This window comes from Dermacentor andersoni, chromosome 1 (assembly GCF_023375885.2).
Source record: "Dermacentor andersoni chromosome 1, qqDerAnde1_hic_scaffold, whole genome shotgun sequence".
NCBI classification, from domain to species: domain Eukaryota; kingdom Metazoa; phylum Arthropoda; class Arachnida; order Ixodida; family Ixodidae; genus Dermacentor; species Dermacentor andersoni.
In genome coordinates this window covers 46,642,865-46,661,860 of record NC_092814.1, presented here as the reverse complement: position 1 = coordinate 46,661,860, position 18,996 = coordinate 46,642,865, and the positions used below count along the sequence as shown (strand labels likewise).

General features: G+C 43.1%; 1 protein-coding gene across 1 annotated transcript in view; it reads left to right on the top strand.

The window, feature by feature from the left end:
* Mms19 (MMS19 nucleotide excision repair protein) overlaps positions 1-18,996 on the top strand; it is a 73,247-nt gene that overhangs the window by 3,383 nt on the left and 50,868 nt on the right. Inside the window, exons 5-12 of the mRNA XM_050191111.3 lie at positions 1,082-1,226; positions 2,603-2,728; positions 8,304-8,365; positions 16,198-16,359; positions 16,659-16,736; positions 16,823-16,909; positions 18,033-18,066; positions 18,130-18,260. Of these exons, the coding sequence (XP_050047068.1) occupies positions 1,082-1,226; positions 2,603-2,728; positions 8,304-8,365; positions 16,198-16,359; positions 16,659-16,736; positions 16,823-16,909; positions 18,033-18,066; positions 18,130-18,260 (825 nt within the window). The remainder of the gene's footprint in view (positions 1-1,081; positions 1,227-2,602; positions 2,729-8,303; positions 8,366-16,197; positions 16,360-16,658; positions 16,737-16,822; positions 16,910-18,032; positions 18,067-18,129; positions 18,261-18,996) is intronic.

The window sequence follows — 18,996 nt, the reverse complement described above, 5'->3', positions numbered from 1 at the left end:
GCCGCTCAAGTGAAAATGAAGAGAAAACTGTTTCAGCATTCCAATGTCTATTTAGAAAAATGTTTTTAATGAGCCAAGTTAAACTTGATGTTGAATAACTTCCTTTGTATTCAAAATTAAGCCTCTACTGAACTATTGACTGAACAGAATATTTGAGCATGGCTTATGATGGGCATGGTGCTGTCACTAGTGAATGTGTCTAGAGTAGAGCTTCATAGGAATTGCTTCTTGGCCTTGTTGGTATTGGGTGATAGACACATGAGTCGCTGAAAAGACGAACACAAAAAGGAAGACACATTGGCAATGGCTGCCTATGCTATCATCAACCCGTTTTATTTATTGTGTATCTTTTTTGTGGCAAATGTGCTGCTCAGTAGAGTAGAGCTGTTGGGGTTGTAAGGAAATCCACCAGGTCCTACTAGTGAGTTTTCTCACTGGAAACCTTGGTATATATAAAGTGCCTGCATCAGCTTTAGATATACAGTGAGGCATTTGTGCATCCTGCAATTGGTGTGTGCAGATACTTCAAGAAAAACATGGAAGGATTTGACATATGTCATATGAGATTGAAGCACATGGGCTTGAAGAATGTAGATTGTTTCAGGTGAAAGGTGCAATATGCTCTATTGGAAGAATGGAATGAAAAGGGTAATGTTAGAATAAGAAATTAATCGGAGATGACGATGCAAGCAAAAAAAAAAAAAAAAATCGGTGCTAGATTGCTGTGAAAAATTACTTTTAGAAGCCTTTCTAATGCCCCTCCATGGTGCATTTGTGCAAGTTATTATGCTTGCACAAATAACTTTGAGTCCGATAATGGTTATCTGCACTAAATTGCTGTTTGCATCAAATCGATGCACAGCAGTAATAATTGTTGTCCAGAAAGCAGTGTGCCTAATGCAGAAAAAAAAAAAATTGTGCATGTAGCTTTAGTTGTGTGTTTCAACTTAGTGTCAAAAAGCTACATGCATTCCTATAGATTTGTATTTGTAAGTGATCAGAAGATGAGTTGCTGCTGTATAGAACACATATGTTATGAATGTTTCCTTTTGAAGAGGGTTTAACCTTATGTTTTTTACAGGTTAACCAAGATAAGGTGGATGATGCCGAAATTGAGAAGTTACTTCAGGCCATCCTCTATGATGTGCAAATGCCTGGGCTTCTCCAGGCTGAACGCTACCTCGTCTACAGGATGCTAGCTTATATGCTCCTTAATTATACATCAGGTGTGTAGGCTAGTAAAAGCCTCCTCTTGCTGTTGACATTTCTGTTTGTCTAAGTAATAAGGAGTGTTCAGTTCTGTATGGCTCGAAAACAAGCACTACTTGGGAAAGCTGTGTCAAAATGTTATGCAATTGGTAGCAATTGTACAAGTTATTTGTGAGGAGTAGTAGTAAAGACACAAATTTCCACCACTGCTGCAGTAATGCAGACCTATGCAACTGAAGAGAAATTGGAAGGTGTTTGACAGACGCAACAGCATGTATGGCCTGCTTCAGATGTGCCATGTTTATAAATTAATAAAATCACTTCATACAAAATGATAGAGTGGAAATTCGGGCTAGTTGGTTATTCATGATCATCTAATAACAGCATGTAAAACGTTTAGGGACAAACATAAAAGCACCCACAGGGTTGTCTGAACAGACCAATCAAACTCTCTCCTTGTTTATAGGAGGTCACTTTTGTTTGCTTGAAAAACGAATTACATTGCCTACATTGAGTGGCTTGTCTTATCTAATTGGCTGACAAGAGGCGAGGGCATGCTCAAGTGCAGAGGGATTTTGATGGGGCCGAGCCAGTGCACTGAAAATCTGCAACTGGATGAAGGAAGTAGTGCCAGCGTCTGATTGGTCCGCTTTCCCTTACTTAGCTTGAGGTGGCTGGTCGAAAATTGCGGCGGCATGCAACGGAAGGTTAAGAATGCCGCTAAAATGTATCCTCAGCAAATAACGACGTCGTAAACATGCTGAAACTGCTCGAAAACGTTACACGGCCACGCAAAAAGTTTTATTGTACCCAAATATACCCATGCTGTCCTGCCGGTGTGAATAGCCAGTGCCTGAGTGATTGGTGGCAGCCATCTTTTATTCTTTTCGGAACGGGGCAGCCTGCGGCTATTCAGAAAAAAAAGCAGTTTTGTTCTGCATATTAATGCATCTTTAACGTGTACAAGTTACTTTGACGCGGTGAGTTTTCGCGGTTTTGTGACGTCGTGTGACAGGCAGGTAAAGTAGGTGCAACCCGAAAACATTTGGCCAGTAGCTGAGGACTGATGACAAAAAGGTGTCGAATGAGAAATAACTATTTTTCTTTTGTTCGGTCCAATCTTCAGTGTGTACGTGTCATATCAGATAAGGAGCTATCGCGGTTTTCATGACATTGCGTGACAGACGGGCGGGGTGGGGGAGTTCAAAAAAGTTTTTGACCAATCGCCGAGGGCTGATTGCAAAATTTAAATTGAAAAGTTTGGAATAGCTTTACGTTATAGCAGCCCAGGTCCTGTGCACTTATGCGGAGGGTACCAGTGCAGCATGTAGTGTCCATGCAACTTGGACAATGCAAGTGATGTGCATGTTCTCTGCTTTCTTTTCTTTTTCAGCTCTGCATAACATGGGTAGCAAGTTTGTGCATGGTTGCATTCAAGCAATTGAAGGCGAACGGGATCCACGGTGTCTCTTGCAAGTTTTTGCCATAATCCCTATGATTTGCAACAACTTTATTTTAGGTGCGTCTTTGTTTTGCACTGCTTTAGTGATAAAACTGTAACACAGGACTCATTATCACTTTTCGAGACATCTTTAATAAAAAAAATTTTTTTTTGCACTTGCTGAGATTGTTAGTGATAGCACTGTTTGACTGTATGATTGGAAAGGATCGCTGAAGTAACGTTGAAGCGCTTGTTTTCGCGCCTGTTTTTTGCGCTTGTGTGAAGCGCTTGTGTGAAGAATTTGTTGAGTGCAGTTCGCCATTTTTGTATTTATTTTGTTTTGTAAACTTACTCATGTACCACGCTGCTAAGATCTTGTTTAAGATCGCAGTATTTATAAATAAATAAATAAAGATGATGTAGAATGGAAAGCTTGGTAAGCTTCTAAGCAGTATGTTTATAACATGCTGCTTATAACTGCTGCTACATACTTAAAATGAAACATGTTAGAGTAAGATCGATGGTGAGTGCTGACTTGGTTTAACAAGCTGGCCTGATATGTTATTGTGAAGGGTCATCTCTGTGCGCCAAACAAGTGTTTGTGCACCCTGTACCCAGAATGATCCTGACTGCACACATACACGAATGTTCCTTGCCAAGAAAGGCTGGCTTGCTTTTATTATTATAATTTTTTTTGTTACAGGATGTGCATGCAGTCTTCTTATGACTCATGCATGCTTCTCACTTGTCGCAACTCTTGTCCTCTGCTTCACCTGGCAATCTGTGCTTTGTTGGACTCAGTGGTATCTGCACAATAAGCAGCATACTCTAGCTTTGAGTGGCTGTGTGTTGCGCCATATCATTGCCAAAACTTCTTAGTCTCTTTTTGTGGCTATGCAGCAACAGAAAATGACAGCAGAGGTTGACTAAAATATAACTTATTGGGTTTTGCATTTTAAATCTATACCTGGACTCCATGGGACGCTTCAGACCAATTTTCAACACGTGGCATGCACCGTTTTGGCATTTTGGTGTTTTTTAATTTCCGCCTACGTCAAAATGGGGTGGTAGTAGCTGGCAATTGAACCTGTGGCACCATGCCCAGTGGAGTGTGAAACCAAAACATGTTTCATCCCGGTTTTCATTCCAGCTCAGAGAAAAATGGTTAATTTCTGTTTCAACTCGAGAGCAAAAAAAATGCTACAAACTGGTGCCAACTGGTTTACATTCTTTTGCATAACCTAAGAATAATTACAAGAAAACAGCATAAAATTATTTTGTAGAAAAGCTGGGCGCTGCTCTTGAGCTGCACAGAAAGGACTGAAAAAAAAAGTGGTTACATGTGCGGTGTTTTTTTTCCACAAATTGATAAACGCATTATGGAAGCATACCTCAGAAGCAATGTGTCACAAAAGCCAAACATCATTTATATCACACCTACTTCAGTGTGATACCAGTGTAATCAAAAGCAACCACTTATCTAGGAAGTGCTTGTTAATTTCAGTAATTATATAGGTCTCCCACTACAAGAAATCTATTTGATGGTCAAAAATTTTGAATGCTAAAAATTCAATTACATTTTCACGTTTAACATCCTGGAACTATACAGAGGGTTATAAGAAATGCCATAGTGGGGAGCTTCAGGATAATTGTAACTACTTGGGGCTCTTTAATGTGCACGTAAGTCTAAGTACACAAGTATTCTTGCATTTTGCCCTCGTTGAAATGCGGCTGCCACGATTTTCAAATATTCATGAAGGTATTATTGACATGCTTGCCTCCGAACAAATTGGGTTGAAAACAGCAATAATGGTGTTGGCACTACTAAAATTATAACAAGCCCGGTGCATTTACAATGTTGGCATTTCTAAAATGATAGCAAGCCTGTTAGCACTCACAAATGAGGTGGCGTGGTTGAGCCACAAGTGCAAGCAATGCATGAATGAAACTCTCTAAAGATGGTGGCTAACCTTAACAAAAATACCATTTTCTTTTTTTATTCCGGAATGAAAAAAAAATGGTGTAACAACTCCAGTTGTTACATCATTGAAAAATTGAAACTTTGCTCTATTTTTATTCATAATGGCCATCTTTTTCTACACATTTTTGTAGACTGTGTTCCAATTTCTGTATCCCAATGTCGTATAACTCTGCCGCCAACCCGTTGAGAAAGCGTTTTACCTCTTCTTTGACGTCATTGTCGCTCCAGAAGCGTTGGCCACTCAAATGTTCCTTTAACTTGGGGAACAAGTGATAATCACTAAGCACGAGATTTGGACTGTATGGTCGGTGGGGCATGATAGTCCACCCAAAGTTTGTCAAAAGTTCCTGGGTTTGACGGGAGACGTGAGGTCGGGCGTTGTCGTGAAGCAGCGTTACACTGGCTGCCAGTCGTCCTCACCGACGGTTCTGGATAACTTGCCTGTTTTCTTAGTGTTGCACAGTAACTGTCTGAGTTGATTGTTGTCCCACGTTCCATGAAATCAATCAGCAGTATCCCCTTACGATTCCAAAAAACACTGGCCATGACTTTTTGTGCCAGCAGAAGAAGTTTGTACTTCTTTGCGACTGGTGACCCTGGGTGACACCACTGTTAGGATTTTTGTTTCATTTCGGGAGTGAAATGGAACACCCACATTTCGTCTCCCATAACAATGGAGTCCAACAATCCTTCCTTATCTTCTTGACACTTTTGAAGAAACTGGTGAGCACAGTCAAGGCGTTTCTTCTTGTGGTCTGATGTCAATAGCCGCTCGGTACCCATCAAGCACAACACTTCTGGTACCCCGATTTTTCAGTCAAAGCTCTTTCCACAGTACCGTAAGAACTCCCAGGAATCTGAGCAACACGTTCACGGACGGTGATCCTCCTGTTTTGAAGCACTTCGCGTTGGACCATCTCGATAACCGTCTCTGAAACTGACGGTCTTCCACTCCGTTCTTCATCATGGACTTCCTTCCGACCAGCATTAAACTCCCTGCACCACTTTCGGATGTGTTGAACGGACATACATTTGTCGCCATACACCTCTGTCAACTGACAATGAATATCCACGGGTGGAGTCCCTTTGGCGTGCAAAAAGCGAATTACGAAACGAGTCTCCCACTTGGCGGGATCAACAATGGGAACCTCCATATCAGACGGCTGCTGAGCCAAGAATGAGCGGCGTAGCGAAGCGCGGCCGGTGGGAATCGAGAGTGGGGGGACAGCCGCGCGCAGCAGTGTTGCCGGATTTCGCCTTGCACCTTTCTGTGGGGCTGGAGCTCTTTGGAAACCTTATTTCTGTTTCAACCCTCATATAATGAAGCTGATAACAAAATTTCTTTACCAATATCAGCTTGTAATGAATATTATAATGAAGGTGTTTTCGATTTGGATGTGGCTTTGTTATAGTGGGGTTCAACTTTATATTGATAATTGAGATTGAACATATTGGCTGTTAAATGTGTGGCACAATAATTCACCAGCCATTTGCATTCCAACAAAAATTAAGTGTTCCGGGTGTTATCGCTGAAGAAAATACTAGTAGACCAGCAACAAGTGTATCAGGTACTGCCAGCAAAGACACTCATGCTAGCTAGCCAGTTTGACGGCAACTTTTTTGTTTCATAGCTGATGGCATCAGAAGTGTGTACACTAAGTCTGTGCTTGAGTCTGTGTTGCTATCATTCTGCTATTTTGTTTTCCGTTGTTATTGATAGCTTGCACACTGTTAAATGCAAACTGTGAGTGGAAGGGCAGAGGAAGTGAAGTGGATGCAAAGTTATAAAGCTGTGATAAAGTGAGGCAGAGAAATCAAGCTAAATGAAGACTATGCCTCTGAAGGCCAGCATGTCTTTTAGACAGGGAAGTGAATGCATTGCTGGATGCTTGAGCCAGCAGTCCCACCTGTCTTGCTGTGTGGATAAGAACTGCATCAGTGGTACTGGCAAGCAACTAAGCATCACTTACTGTAGCACCAGTACTAATTGACAACTAATCATTATATGCAAATGTGTGGAAATATTATACAAGGTACCCCAGCCAGAGGAAGGCAGCGATATAAGAGTGCACGCTTCTCATTGAACCTTGTTATAATGAAGTCACATCCAACTTGAAGAAATACCTTTGTTATATTTGATATTCGTTATAAACATACGTTCATTGCACATTGATTTCAGTGAGAGACAGTTTAGATTTACTTTTTTATATCCAATAATTTGTTATACCCATGTTTATTGAATTGAGATTCAACTGTATTAACAAACAGGCACAGACTATAGGAATGGATGGACCCTCGTCATCATGTGTTTAAGCGAGAATGGGGGGCCCCTTGAGGCCTAGGAAGATGTATGAGGGAGGCAAGCAGTGGGCAGGGGGGTGGGGTCGAGGGCAACGTAGGATGTTGCAGGCTGAACTCATCTGGTTTTTCCAAGCATCATCAAAGAGGTTCAGCAGTCAGATAGTTTGTTAGGGGAGTGGGTAACTTGACCCCGTTGTAGGTCATAGCACCTGCTCTTCTTAGGTGACTCTTTGTTGTTTAAGCTTGAATTATGCATTGGATGTTAAACCATACAGGTTCCACAGCGAGCCATCATAACTTAAGCACATTAGGTGTGGCAGAAAACTTGTATTCTAAATTTTTTAATGCTGCAACTGAATTGTACATCAGTCTGGCAACAGTTATGGGTGACAAAATAAAGTGAATTCTGGGTGGCCGATATGCACTGTATACGCGTGGATTTGTTTTCACGTGTGCAACTCGGTGATAGACTAGAAGTAGTTTCTGAAGGCATTCCCTTGTTTGTGCTGTTGTTATTGTGCAAGTGAAAGAATTGTGGGCATAATGCAATGGAGATGGATGCCAGAGCATGTGAGCAAGGAGAGTAGGGTGCCCCAATGCATTACCTTTCAGCAGAGGTGCGCATTCAGGCACCTCGGGAGAGTCCAGCACAGCGTCCACGTGCTGGACTCTCCCAACAAACCATTCCAAAATGGCATGATTTGTTGGTGGGACGGGCTTAGAGGCAATGACGTTAAATTGAAATTTAGGGTTAAAAGTAGTGGTAAGAGCCCAGTTTAGTCGTTCATATAACCATAATGGCCCCTCTATTCTCTTTATAATGATAAACTGAGAACAGTTCGATGACCATGTCATTGCCCCTTTATTCTGCTCAAGTTCATGCAGCCAGTGCTGCATTTTCATTTTTATATTTTTGCATTAACTGTGTAGTGGCCAGTATCACTGTGCCTGTGAAGTATTAGGTGGAATTGTCTGTGTATCTTTGTGCATGCACTAAACATAGCCTTGTGCTGGTGTTGTCTTCACTTTTGTGCTGCTTTCACAATTCTTGGTACTATGAAAACTCTTATGTTGGCACTGAACTGACTTTCTTGTTCATTTATAATTTCTTTTTGTGACACTATTGAATGACTCTAGTGTTAGCTATAAATTGCATGTTTTATTCCAGCCAGTGTTTGCACTTTGATGATTGTAGCTGCTTCATTCCTTTCTTGAAGCCAGCAGTACAGTTTGGCAAATCTTGCTTTTCTATGTTGCGCATTTGCTCCCTCGTATTGTCAAAAGTTTACTTGAAAGCATGAAACTCGAAAGTAGGTTTTAAAACAAACCAACTGTAGCTGCATTTGAAATTGTGAATGCTTTCTTTTCCAGGAGAACTAGAAGAATCACTGTTTGAAGTGTGTGCGTGCTATTTTCCTATTGACTTCAATCCCGTAAGCTCTACTTTCTGCATCTATCATCCTTAAGTTGTTAATCTTTTGCCTTGGCAGAAAGTGGTGTCATGATGTTGTTGGCTTTGGAGCATTCCTAATTTACATTATTATGAAGGGCAGTATTAAGAGCTTATACAATGTTTTGCGATTGTCATTTCATGACAACAGTTAGAGATTTTTTAGAGTGCAGCTCTTAGGCGACCGTTCCTGCTGTGAGCGTCGGCGTCATACCTTGTAACCGAGCGAACAAGCACAGTGAAAGATGAGAGCGAACGCGGAACTCATGAGGCGGAAAGCGGAGGAGGAGGGTATGGCGAAAGCATGAGAAGAAAAGCGTAGTGCTGTGTGGGACGGACTATGGGAATGATGACTATTAGATTGCACCAGAGTAGTCGTTAGGGTTCCTCGATGCGCTCGCTCGCCTTCGCTCCCCTCGCGGGGGTGCGCGCATTCAGGCACTCTACCCATCGTCTGTTCACCAAAGCGTTGCATGAGTGGAGGTCTGTCTGCGGTGGCTGCTGGGAATCATGCCCATGTGTAGCGGATCAGTCGTGTCACACTTCGCTTCGTTTAGACTGTGCCGCATGAGACAGATTGTGCGCGCCTGCTAATATATTGCGAAACGAAAACACGTATAGAGCTCCGCTCAAATTTTACATTAGGGAGTATCGTAATTGTTGGTGGATTTTTTTGTACTTGTACATTTTTTACTTTGCACTCCCAGTACAGACATGCATTTCCATTGGAAGCAGGCACAGGTACCTCTGCAGACTACGCAGTCATCTCATTTCTGCCAAATGTAAACAGTGGCCCTTGGTGTCGACTTTGTCCAGTGTTAAGCTTAGATATGGCAATCGCCCGGTTTTCCTGAAATAGATTAAAATGTGTCATCTATCCATGGCAACACCAAATTAAAAATGTGGAACACTGTGCAGACTGCCATGGTATTGTTTAAAATAGAAATCAAATGCAGCACACTAACAGATAACAGAAGGGTGCTATTTCATTGCCCACATTCCAACAGCTGGCACAGCTAGAGATTGCTCAGTGTTGTTTAGCTGGACATTACTGAAGGTGGTGTATATTTATTTGTTTTGGATGAACCAAGGAAGATCCGATATTAAAAATGGCACAGTACTAAGCCTACCAGCAGATGTGAGCAAACGAGGCTGTTGGTCTAATGCAGAACAACCAATAAAAAAAAAATCATTTGTGATTTAGTGGCCAATGCGAGAAATGCATTAGGGCATTATGTCACACCTCTTTGAGGTCTCGGATCCATGATTTAAAAGTGCATTCACCACATTTCAAAATGTTGCTCAGGAGCTCACTTGACACGTGTCCCGACTCTTTGAGGAATGAAGTGCAACTGACAGTGGTCCGGAGCAGAATGCCGCAAGTAAACGAACAGGAAGAGAAGGGCAAGCAGAAGGGTAGAGGAGCAGTGGGTAAGGGGAATAGTTGGTTTTTGGAATGGCTGAGATTTGGGTGTGTCGTGTACTGCTTCGAACCTGTTCAAGGCCTCCGGACTCCCATTACATTTTGGCAGCAGCAGTCATGCTAACCCGCAGCAAGACGTCTCCCAGTACGATACCCTCGCTCGCATTGGTGCCTCAATTTATGCCGGTACCGTTATCGGGCACTCAACTGGACTAAGCACTTTCTGTGAGCGACACCACCACTCACTGTCAGCCTACACCTCGCTTAGCGGCTTTCCTGGTCGCTTTTGAAGCACGCCGTGACCAGCAACTACTCTCCGTTGAGAACTGTTTAGTCCAGCATATGTATTCTGTGGAGAATCGCTTCGCTGACCTCACCACACGTGTTTCAAGCCTCATGTTGCCTGTTTCCACTGATCAAGCCCCACCTGTCTCGGCACCTCAATCTCCCTTTCCGAATTCCATCACACAGCAATGTCAGGGACCCTTCCCTAGTCCACCTACCTTTGGTGGTACCATGTCATGGTCTGCTGTTTGTATGCAGTTCGAGTATGTCGTTGTTCTCCACTACTGGTCATCTCACCATAAAACTCAAATCCTTGCGGCTCAGCTTCGTCCTGCTACCTCTGAACTTCTGGAGTTCCTGCTGGCATCCGACCATTCCAACTACGCAAGTCTCATCCCGGCACTCAAGTCCTACTATGGTAATGCCCATCTTCAGCACTTAAATCTTACAAAATTATGGCATGTGCAGCAGGGCCACTACAGCCTGCAAGAACTCGCTGCTCATCTCGAGCGCCTGTCTCACGGGATCGAATCCCAGCCACGGCGGCCGCATTTCGATGGGGGCGAAATGCGAAAACACCCGTGTACTTAGATTTAGGTGCACGTTAAAGAACCCCAGGTGGTCCAAATTTCCGGAGTCCTCCACTACAGCGTGCCTCATAATCAGAAAGTGCTTTTGGCACATAGAACCCCATAATTCAATTCAATTCGAGCGCCTGTCATGGAAGGCCCTGGCTGGTTGTTTGAACTTCACTGCCGACTTCATCGCTACCAAAGCCTTCATCGAAGCCATTACTGACCTCAATGTTCAACACTTCATCCGCCTTGCCCGCCCGTCTACAGTTCATGCTGCCTTAGCTCTTGTCTTGGAAGCTCACATAGGGGAATGCTCCAAAGCAGTGCCCCACCCCTGCCCTTTTCCAAGTCAACAAGCATCAGCAGCCCAAGCCAATCGCTCCGACATATACCATTTGCGCTCTCCAACCATGCACTGCTATCAGTGCAATGAGATCAGCCATTACACTTGAGACTGTGTCTCTCATACTCCTTCATCAGAAAACTTCACTGTGGGCCACTGAGGAGCAGGACCCCGTGCAAGTCGTCAAGTCCCTCCTATCACTGGGCCCATTTACAGGTATGCCCACGTTGCAAGTCCAGCTAGGTGAGCCACCGGAAAACGTTGAAACCCCATATCAAAAAAAAAAGAAAAGAAATCTACATACCCTTAATTTTAGGCTGCAACTAGCGCTCAGCACTGGGCGTACGCATGGACTTTAACCACGTTGGGTGCATAATAGGATTGCACCCTCACGATCCGGCACCTGACCTGGCAGCCATCACAGTCACAAATGATATGTTGTCCTCGTGCGTGCGCTCTATTTTTAAGTTGGCCAGCCACGCGGCCACAGGAGCTTGCTCCTTTCTGAGCAATGGCACTTTGTCATTGCGTAAGCATTTCTCTTACTTTCATGTGAGAGTATGCGCCCTCTCAATATGGATATGTGTGCTAATGACTGTGCTTCTATTGAAGGCCCACAAACATGAACATGTTTGCCCACCACCACCACTTTATTTTCCTGTGCTGGCAACATCTATGGTAACTATACCCTTGTTTTCTTCTGCATGGGTACATGTTCTTTGTGACATGGACGCATGCTTAGATGCAGATGTCTTTGTTGACTGCACTACCTGCTTGTGACCGGGCAATGAATTTGCCATCCCACTCTCTTTACTGCGCTCCTCTTCTGCACTTGCTGTCCTGGTGTTCAACCTATCAGACAGCCGGCTGCACTTACACTCTGGAACTGTGTTAGCATCTGGCCCTTAAGCCCTGCTCCATCCTCACAACAGTGCAACACTGTACTTCTCCAGAGAGTGGCGATGATTCCGTCGACTGGAATGCGTTTCATTTTGGCCCAAACCTAATGTCATTCGAGAAGTCCAATATCCAAGCATTGCTGGGGAAATTTCAAAGGTGCTTAGTGTTATCACTGAGCGAACTTGGCTGTACTACTCTTGTTCATCACAAAATCAACACTGGCTCCCATGCACCCGTTCGGCACAACCCTCGTCACGTTTCTGCTTCTGAATGTGCTGAAACTACAACTCAAGTGGAAGATATGTTACAGCATGGCATCGTATGTCTCTCATTCAGTCCTTGGTCATCCCCAGTAGTTGTGAGAAAGAAGGATGGCACTACGCAATTTTGCATGGACTATCACAGCCTAAACAGCATTACAGAGCCGCATATATACTTTCTTCACTGCCTCAACGACGCCTTAGATTTGCTTCACGGGGCCAGATTTTTCCCTGCGCTCAACCTCCTCTTCGGCTACTGGCAGGTCGGGCTTGACAAGAACGACGCGGAGAAGACTGCTTTTATCACACCGAATGGCCTGTATCATTTTAACCACCTTTGTTTTAGTTTCTCTAATGCACCTGCAGTGTTCCAAAAACTAATGGACCGGGTCCTTGGACACTTGGAAGTGGTCGATGGCATTAGTATATTTGGGTGACATCATCGTTTATGCTTCCTCATTTTCCAAACACCAACGCTGTTTGGAGCTTGTCTTGCGTGCTTTAGGTGATGTTGGACTCCGCATAAAGCCTTTAAAGTGTTTCTTCGGCTATTGAGAAGTTACTTATTTGATGTTGCGAGTGCCCATGCATCAGCCCTGACCCTTGAAAACTACAAGCTTTAGCAAGCATTCCACTTCCTACAACGGCCAAATAAGTTTGGCCTTCACTTCCTGCTTTTGCCATTTTGTCCCTGGCTTCGCCGCTCGTGCTGCACCCCTCAACGAACTTCTGAAGAAAAATAGGTAGTGGCATTGGGGCCCCGACCAAGAATCAGCCTTCCAGAACATTAAGGCGGCTTTGATGACCCCACCGACACTTGCGCACTATCAAGAGGACACCCCTAGCATCATCCACACTGATGCCAGTGGTCTTGGCCTTGGGGCTGTTCTTCTACAGTCTGACTCTGAAGGGAATGAGAAGCCCATTTTCTATGCCACTTGCTGCCTCAGTGAACCAGAGACTCGGTACCATGCTTCAGAACTTGAGTGCCTCACGGTAGTCTGGGCCATTGAGAAGTGTGAGCTTATGTCTATGGCGAGCATTTTACTGTTGTTACTGACAATGTTGCACTGTGCTGGCTCCAAACAAAGAAAGACCTAAATGCCAAACTTGCCCAGAGGGCCCTTAAACTTCTTGACGACAGTTTCACAGTTGTTCATCGTAGTGGTTCTTGTCAACAAGACACCAACTACCTTTCATGCAACCCTGTCATTACTAGCTACTCTGCGCCAGCATTTGCAGTACTCAATCTCCAAGCTGCGCAATCAAAGGATACTGAAACTTGTGACATTGCCCAAGGGCCTCTCTGGGGATACCAGTACAGCTAAGCGCCACCTCGAGAGACTTTCATCAGCTTGTACAGTCCTGGATAGCATCCTTTATCATCGATGTACAGGAAGTGAATTGTAACTACCTGTGGTGCCTGTGGCAATGTGACCATCCATACTTTTCATGTGTCATGACGCCCCCTCTGCTGGCCACATGGGTCAGCAGAAGACTCTGGCTCACGTTAAGAGAAGATTTTGGTGGTCTGGCATGTGCGCCAGTGTCTACCTGTGCATGTCATCCTGCAACATTTGTCAAGCTTGTAAGGTCGTCACAAACCCACAACCTGTGCCCTTACAACCAATCACCCTTCCTAATGAACCGTTCAGTATTGTGGGCATTGATCACATGGGCCCATTTTCTCACCGCAAGCATGGCAACAAATTTCTCATTGTGGCCATGGACTGCCTGATTAAGTGGGTAGAAATTCGAGCTCTTCCTGATTCTGCAGTGCCTCATATTCTGCAAGGCACACCGAAGTTCATTTCCGACCATGGCACGGCATTTATGTCGCATGCCTTCAAAACTTTCTTGTCTAAACATGGAGTACGACACGCTGCAGTGTCCCCTCAACATCCACAAACAAATGGACAGGTCGAGCGCACCAACCGCACCATAAACAACATAATTTCTTCCTACATCTGTCCCACACACGATGACCGAGATTACTACGTCGGTGCTGTGGTTTTTGCTCTAAACATGTCCCAACAGGAAGTCACTCGCACCACGCCATTTCCGCTTTATGGGAGGACGCCAAGGTTACTGCAAGAACACCTTCTTGGCTGCAACACGTCTTTTCAAGAATGCCCTGCAAAAGTGGAGTCGAGCGAGACCCTGCGCCAGGCTCACCTCCGAGCTCAGTTGGCAATACTGAACCACCAAGCACAGTTTAATATGTCTTCTCAGCAAAGTTCTGCTCATAATGCAAAGAAGGGGTAAGGCATGCAGACATGGACACAAGAGGAGAGAAGTGGACAACATGAACGCCAGCATTATGAATTCTTATGAGCTGGCTCAGTTTTCTGTCGTTCTAAAAGTCCTGCTCGCTCTTTCCAATCAGGTGATTTAGTCATGGTCACGGGCTGTGAAAAATTCTTGCCCCGGTTTTCTGTCTTTTTCCATGTTGTGGAAGCTCTGGTTCCTGTGATGTTTTGTTTAGCCATGATTACCGAACTTGATGACAACCGTCACAAATGCACTTTTCCTATTCATACCAGCCAGATAACGCTTTATGTCCCTCGTGAAACCTGTACTGAACTCCTGTCTTACTCCTGTGCGAACTTGAGGGGAGAGGGGGCGGTGAGTGTAATGGCAACGAAGAATGCCTCAAGTGAAAGTAGAGGAAGAGAAAGGCAAGCAGAAGGATAGGGTAGCAGTGAGTCGGGGGAATGGTTGGTTTTTGGAACGGATGAGATTTGGGTGTGTCGTGTACTGCCTGGAACGTATTCAAGGTGCCAGACTACTGTTACAATATATGTACCATGTGACCGGCTTCCCGCACTTAACGCATGTACACTTTTTTTCATGTTGACACTCTTTTAGCTGGCGCACAATAAAAAGAAAATCTGTCAGTGCTAGATGGAAGGGAATTAGTATGTTTGTTTTCCTACATCTTTGACGGACCTTTTCGTGTGCTGCCACCATGAAGTTGTTCATGCATTCATGTTCATTGAAAATGCTCTGGCCTTTACATTATGTAATATTGTATAGAAAGGGAAGTTTCTCTTCTTGCTGCATACTACATTTGGTTATTGTTGCCTTTTCTGATGGGATTAGCTTGATGGTATGATGTGCTGTGGCGCATTCATGCAATGCGCCAGTGAATGCCTGTAGTGTTGTTTGTGCCTTAGCTAGCTTGCTGTAGTCCATTGCAGTTAATGCTGAAATAATAGATGTAATTTTTGAACATTGGCACGAACGAGGCAAGTGGGGCAATCAAATGTAGTGAAAGGAAAAGTTGATATCCACCTGAATGTGGCTACAAAGCTACAAAGAAATTCCACATGGGTTCCTCAGAAAAGAGCATTACATTTGGAAAAATAAAATGCCTCAGTTTTGGGATCAAACCTAGAGTACATCTGCCTGACTGGGGCATTCACTTTACCAATTGAGCTAATCAGGAGATCAGCAGTCGTCTCCTGAGTAGCTCAGTTGGTATAGTGATAAATTTTTCTTCATATTTATCCTGAAGCTTTCTATCTGAGGAACTTGTAGGGTTCCTTTGTAAGTGTTTGTTACATTCTCATAGATGACAACTTTTCTTTAATAAACCTACCTGCACATTGTAAATTACCACAGAACTCATTCGAGTAAATACGCTTTTTTGAAAGTAAAATTCAAACTGAAACTGCACAAGATAGACCAAGGATGTGGAGTGTTTCTGCTGTCTTTTGCAAGTTTAAAGTGACTTAGACATTTTTTTAAAGCTGAGTACACAAAGCTCTGCATTTTCTAACTACATCTTAATTAAATGGCGCGCTGTCAATTATAGAAATACCATTGCCAAAAGAAATGCTACTTGGGCATTAACTGCATTCTGTGATTGGCATATTGTAATGGTTGTAAATGTTCATCCTAGTTTTTTGCACTTAGATCTACATATGGCAGCATTGATGTTAACAAACAATACCTAAATTTAAAAGCAGAATTTGTGTTTCAATTTATATTATCTTGCTTATGATTTCATTTATCTCACTTTTGCAGCCTGCCAGTGATGCAGGCAAAATTAGCCGAGAGGATCTGGCTGAAGCCTTGCTAATGTGTATGACTGCTTCGGCTGGTTTTGGAAAGTACTGCGTACCACTGGCTGTAGAAAAACTAGATTCTGATCTTACTGTTGCAAAGTTGGACTCACTGAAACTCTTGGTAAGTTCTGTGGCTAAGCCTGTATATATATATGCATATAATCAGGTTGTTGCACCTGTTATTTGCTTTGTTTTGTGGCATCTGCTTGAGGCTGCTGAAAGCTGCTTTAAAAGCTGCTCTGGTGTACTGAGTTTCAGATTTAACATAATCAGGTCAGTGTATGAACTTCAATATCCTTGATATGTGTGTATGAAGCTTTCAGAGAAATAGAAAGCAGTACAGGACAGTTCTGTTGTGATTGATAAATGCTTATGTTAAAAAGCTTCTGGTGCCTTATTGCCATCTCTTTTTTCCTGCAGATTCAAGGAGCCAAAGTGTTTCCCCCTGCCTGTTTCACTGAAAAGACAGTACTTATCTGGAAACAAATACACAACCTGGTAAAACGTAACCTACCAATTAAGCTACCAGTGTCATTTTTCTTAGCCTACATAGAGAATAACTGAATTTAAACATTTCTTCATAGGTATTTGTGAATAGGCATGAGGCCATCATTCCCACTGCCCTCAATTGTCTTGCAAGTGTTTCAAGAGTCATCTCTCATCACAAAAATGTGAGTTGTCATAGGTTTTATATACTAACTGTAAATATAGCTAGCTAATTATAGCAGCTTTTTCCAAATCAGGTAAACATAATGTGATTCTTACTCTAGCTGTACATAACCAGATAACAATGTAATGTAACAGTGATGTAACATCATGTGAAGCTACTTTGGTTATTTTACTTACTTTAGTTCCAAGTTTTCTTTATGCTTGTTGGCTTTTATAATGAATTTGCAGAAGTGTATGAAGTCGAGAGTATGACGGAAGCCCATCTGGTCTGGATGATGCATACTTAAAAGGAAGAGGCCCGGACACCGATCAAAATGATTTAAAATAGATGTTTATGTTACGGCTCCCCACGGGCGCCTTGTTTACAATGAAACAAGTGGCAGAGCTGGCGCCCCATTTATGTGTGGCTCAAAACATGACTAAGCTTTCTGGTATACATGGGCAGCAGATTGCCTTCGTTGCAATTACGAGTGTACGCCATGGTTTGGATCATTAGGGACTCAAGATAGGTGTCTGTAAACGCTCAAGAAGTGTCTGTGAAAGGGAAGGAAAATGCACTGCTAGCAAATTTGTGAGTTTGTTGACTATAATTGGATGAAATTCATGCTTGTGATGCACTTATGTAATTCACATGGTTGTGTACGTATCCTGTGTAGTGTTTTTGCTCAACTACTGTGCAGTGTAGTAAAAAGCTGGGCTATTATTTACGGTGAAATCACCTATATGACATTGAGTTAAGGCCCATAGGCAAGCTTGTTGGTTGACTGAGTAATGCACGATTATTTCCAGCAGTGGAAAAGTTTAACGAAGAAAGAAAAGAAGAAAACACTGGGAAGAAAGTAGGGTCTTTTCTGTCTCATAATAAACTTTTTCACCGCTGGAAATTATGGTGTGTGATATTAACACTACTACTCCTCATGCATCAGTACAGTTGAACCTTGTTCTAATGAAGTCCAATATTTGTTTGTAAGCATACTATCTGATATTGCCACAAAGATTTCTGGATTTTAGATTTGCTTTGTTATTCATGATAATTTGTTATCTGTGTTCATTATGTCGAGGTCTAACTGTGTTCTATCTAACCTAACCACTAACTGGTGAGATGGAGCATTAAATTTTTTGCAGGGATTGACAGCACTCTTCAAAGTTGTTTGGAAAGGTGAGTTTGTTTTATATTGACTTAGTAGATAATTAACAATTGCTTTTTTGTTATCCCCTTCAGACTTGCAACGAGGTGAAGCCCCAGGAATGGGTAGAGTGTTTGAAACATTTGCAAGCGCTTCTTCAGAAGCCTGTTCAGTTGCCCTTGTAGAAGCACTGCCCAGTATTCTTCAGCTGCTGTCAAAGAATGAAGTAAGTGTTAGTGGCAGGCCTGCCCAAAACAATATACAACTGAGCAGATATGGTGATGTATGCTTGTGGAATAACATGGTTTGATTATTTATAGTTTAATATTCACTACAAGGACAGAAACTCATATTACTGTGGTATGTCGTGCTAGGACGAGCAGAAGAATTGCTGAGGTTAATTCAGGCTGCCTTGGCTTAAGTGAAGTTGGGTCTTTGCATGGCAAGCATTCCAGCCTTCAAAACTACAAGATTCATGGGCAGAATAGATACAATTTAGACACATCTACTGGGCAAGTAGCAGAAAGTGTAAAATCAAGTGTAAGAAGTGTGAGGTCACAGTAAAAAGCATGCCAGCAGTATATGAGGAGGGCTTTCTGAAAAGGCTGTTGTAGAATATACTAGTAAACACAGTGCGGACAGTGCCACAAGCACAGAACTTAAGAGCATGCCAGCAGCATATGAGGAGGGCTTTCTGAAAAGGCTGTTGTAAAATATACTAGTAAACACAGTGCTGACAGTGCCACAAGCACAGAACTTAAGAGCATGCCAGCAGCATATGAGGAGGGCTTTCTGAAAAGGCTGTTGTAGAATATACTAGTAAACACAGTGCGGACAGTGCCACAAGCACAGAACTTAAGAGCATGCCAGCAGCATATGAGGAGGGCTTTCTGAAAAGGCTGTTGTAGAATATACTAGTAAACACAGTACTGACAGTGCCACAAGCACAGAACTTAAGAGCA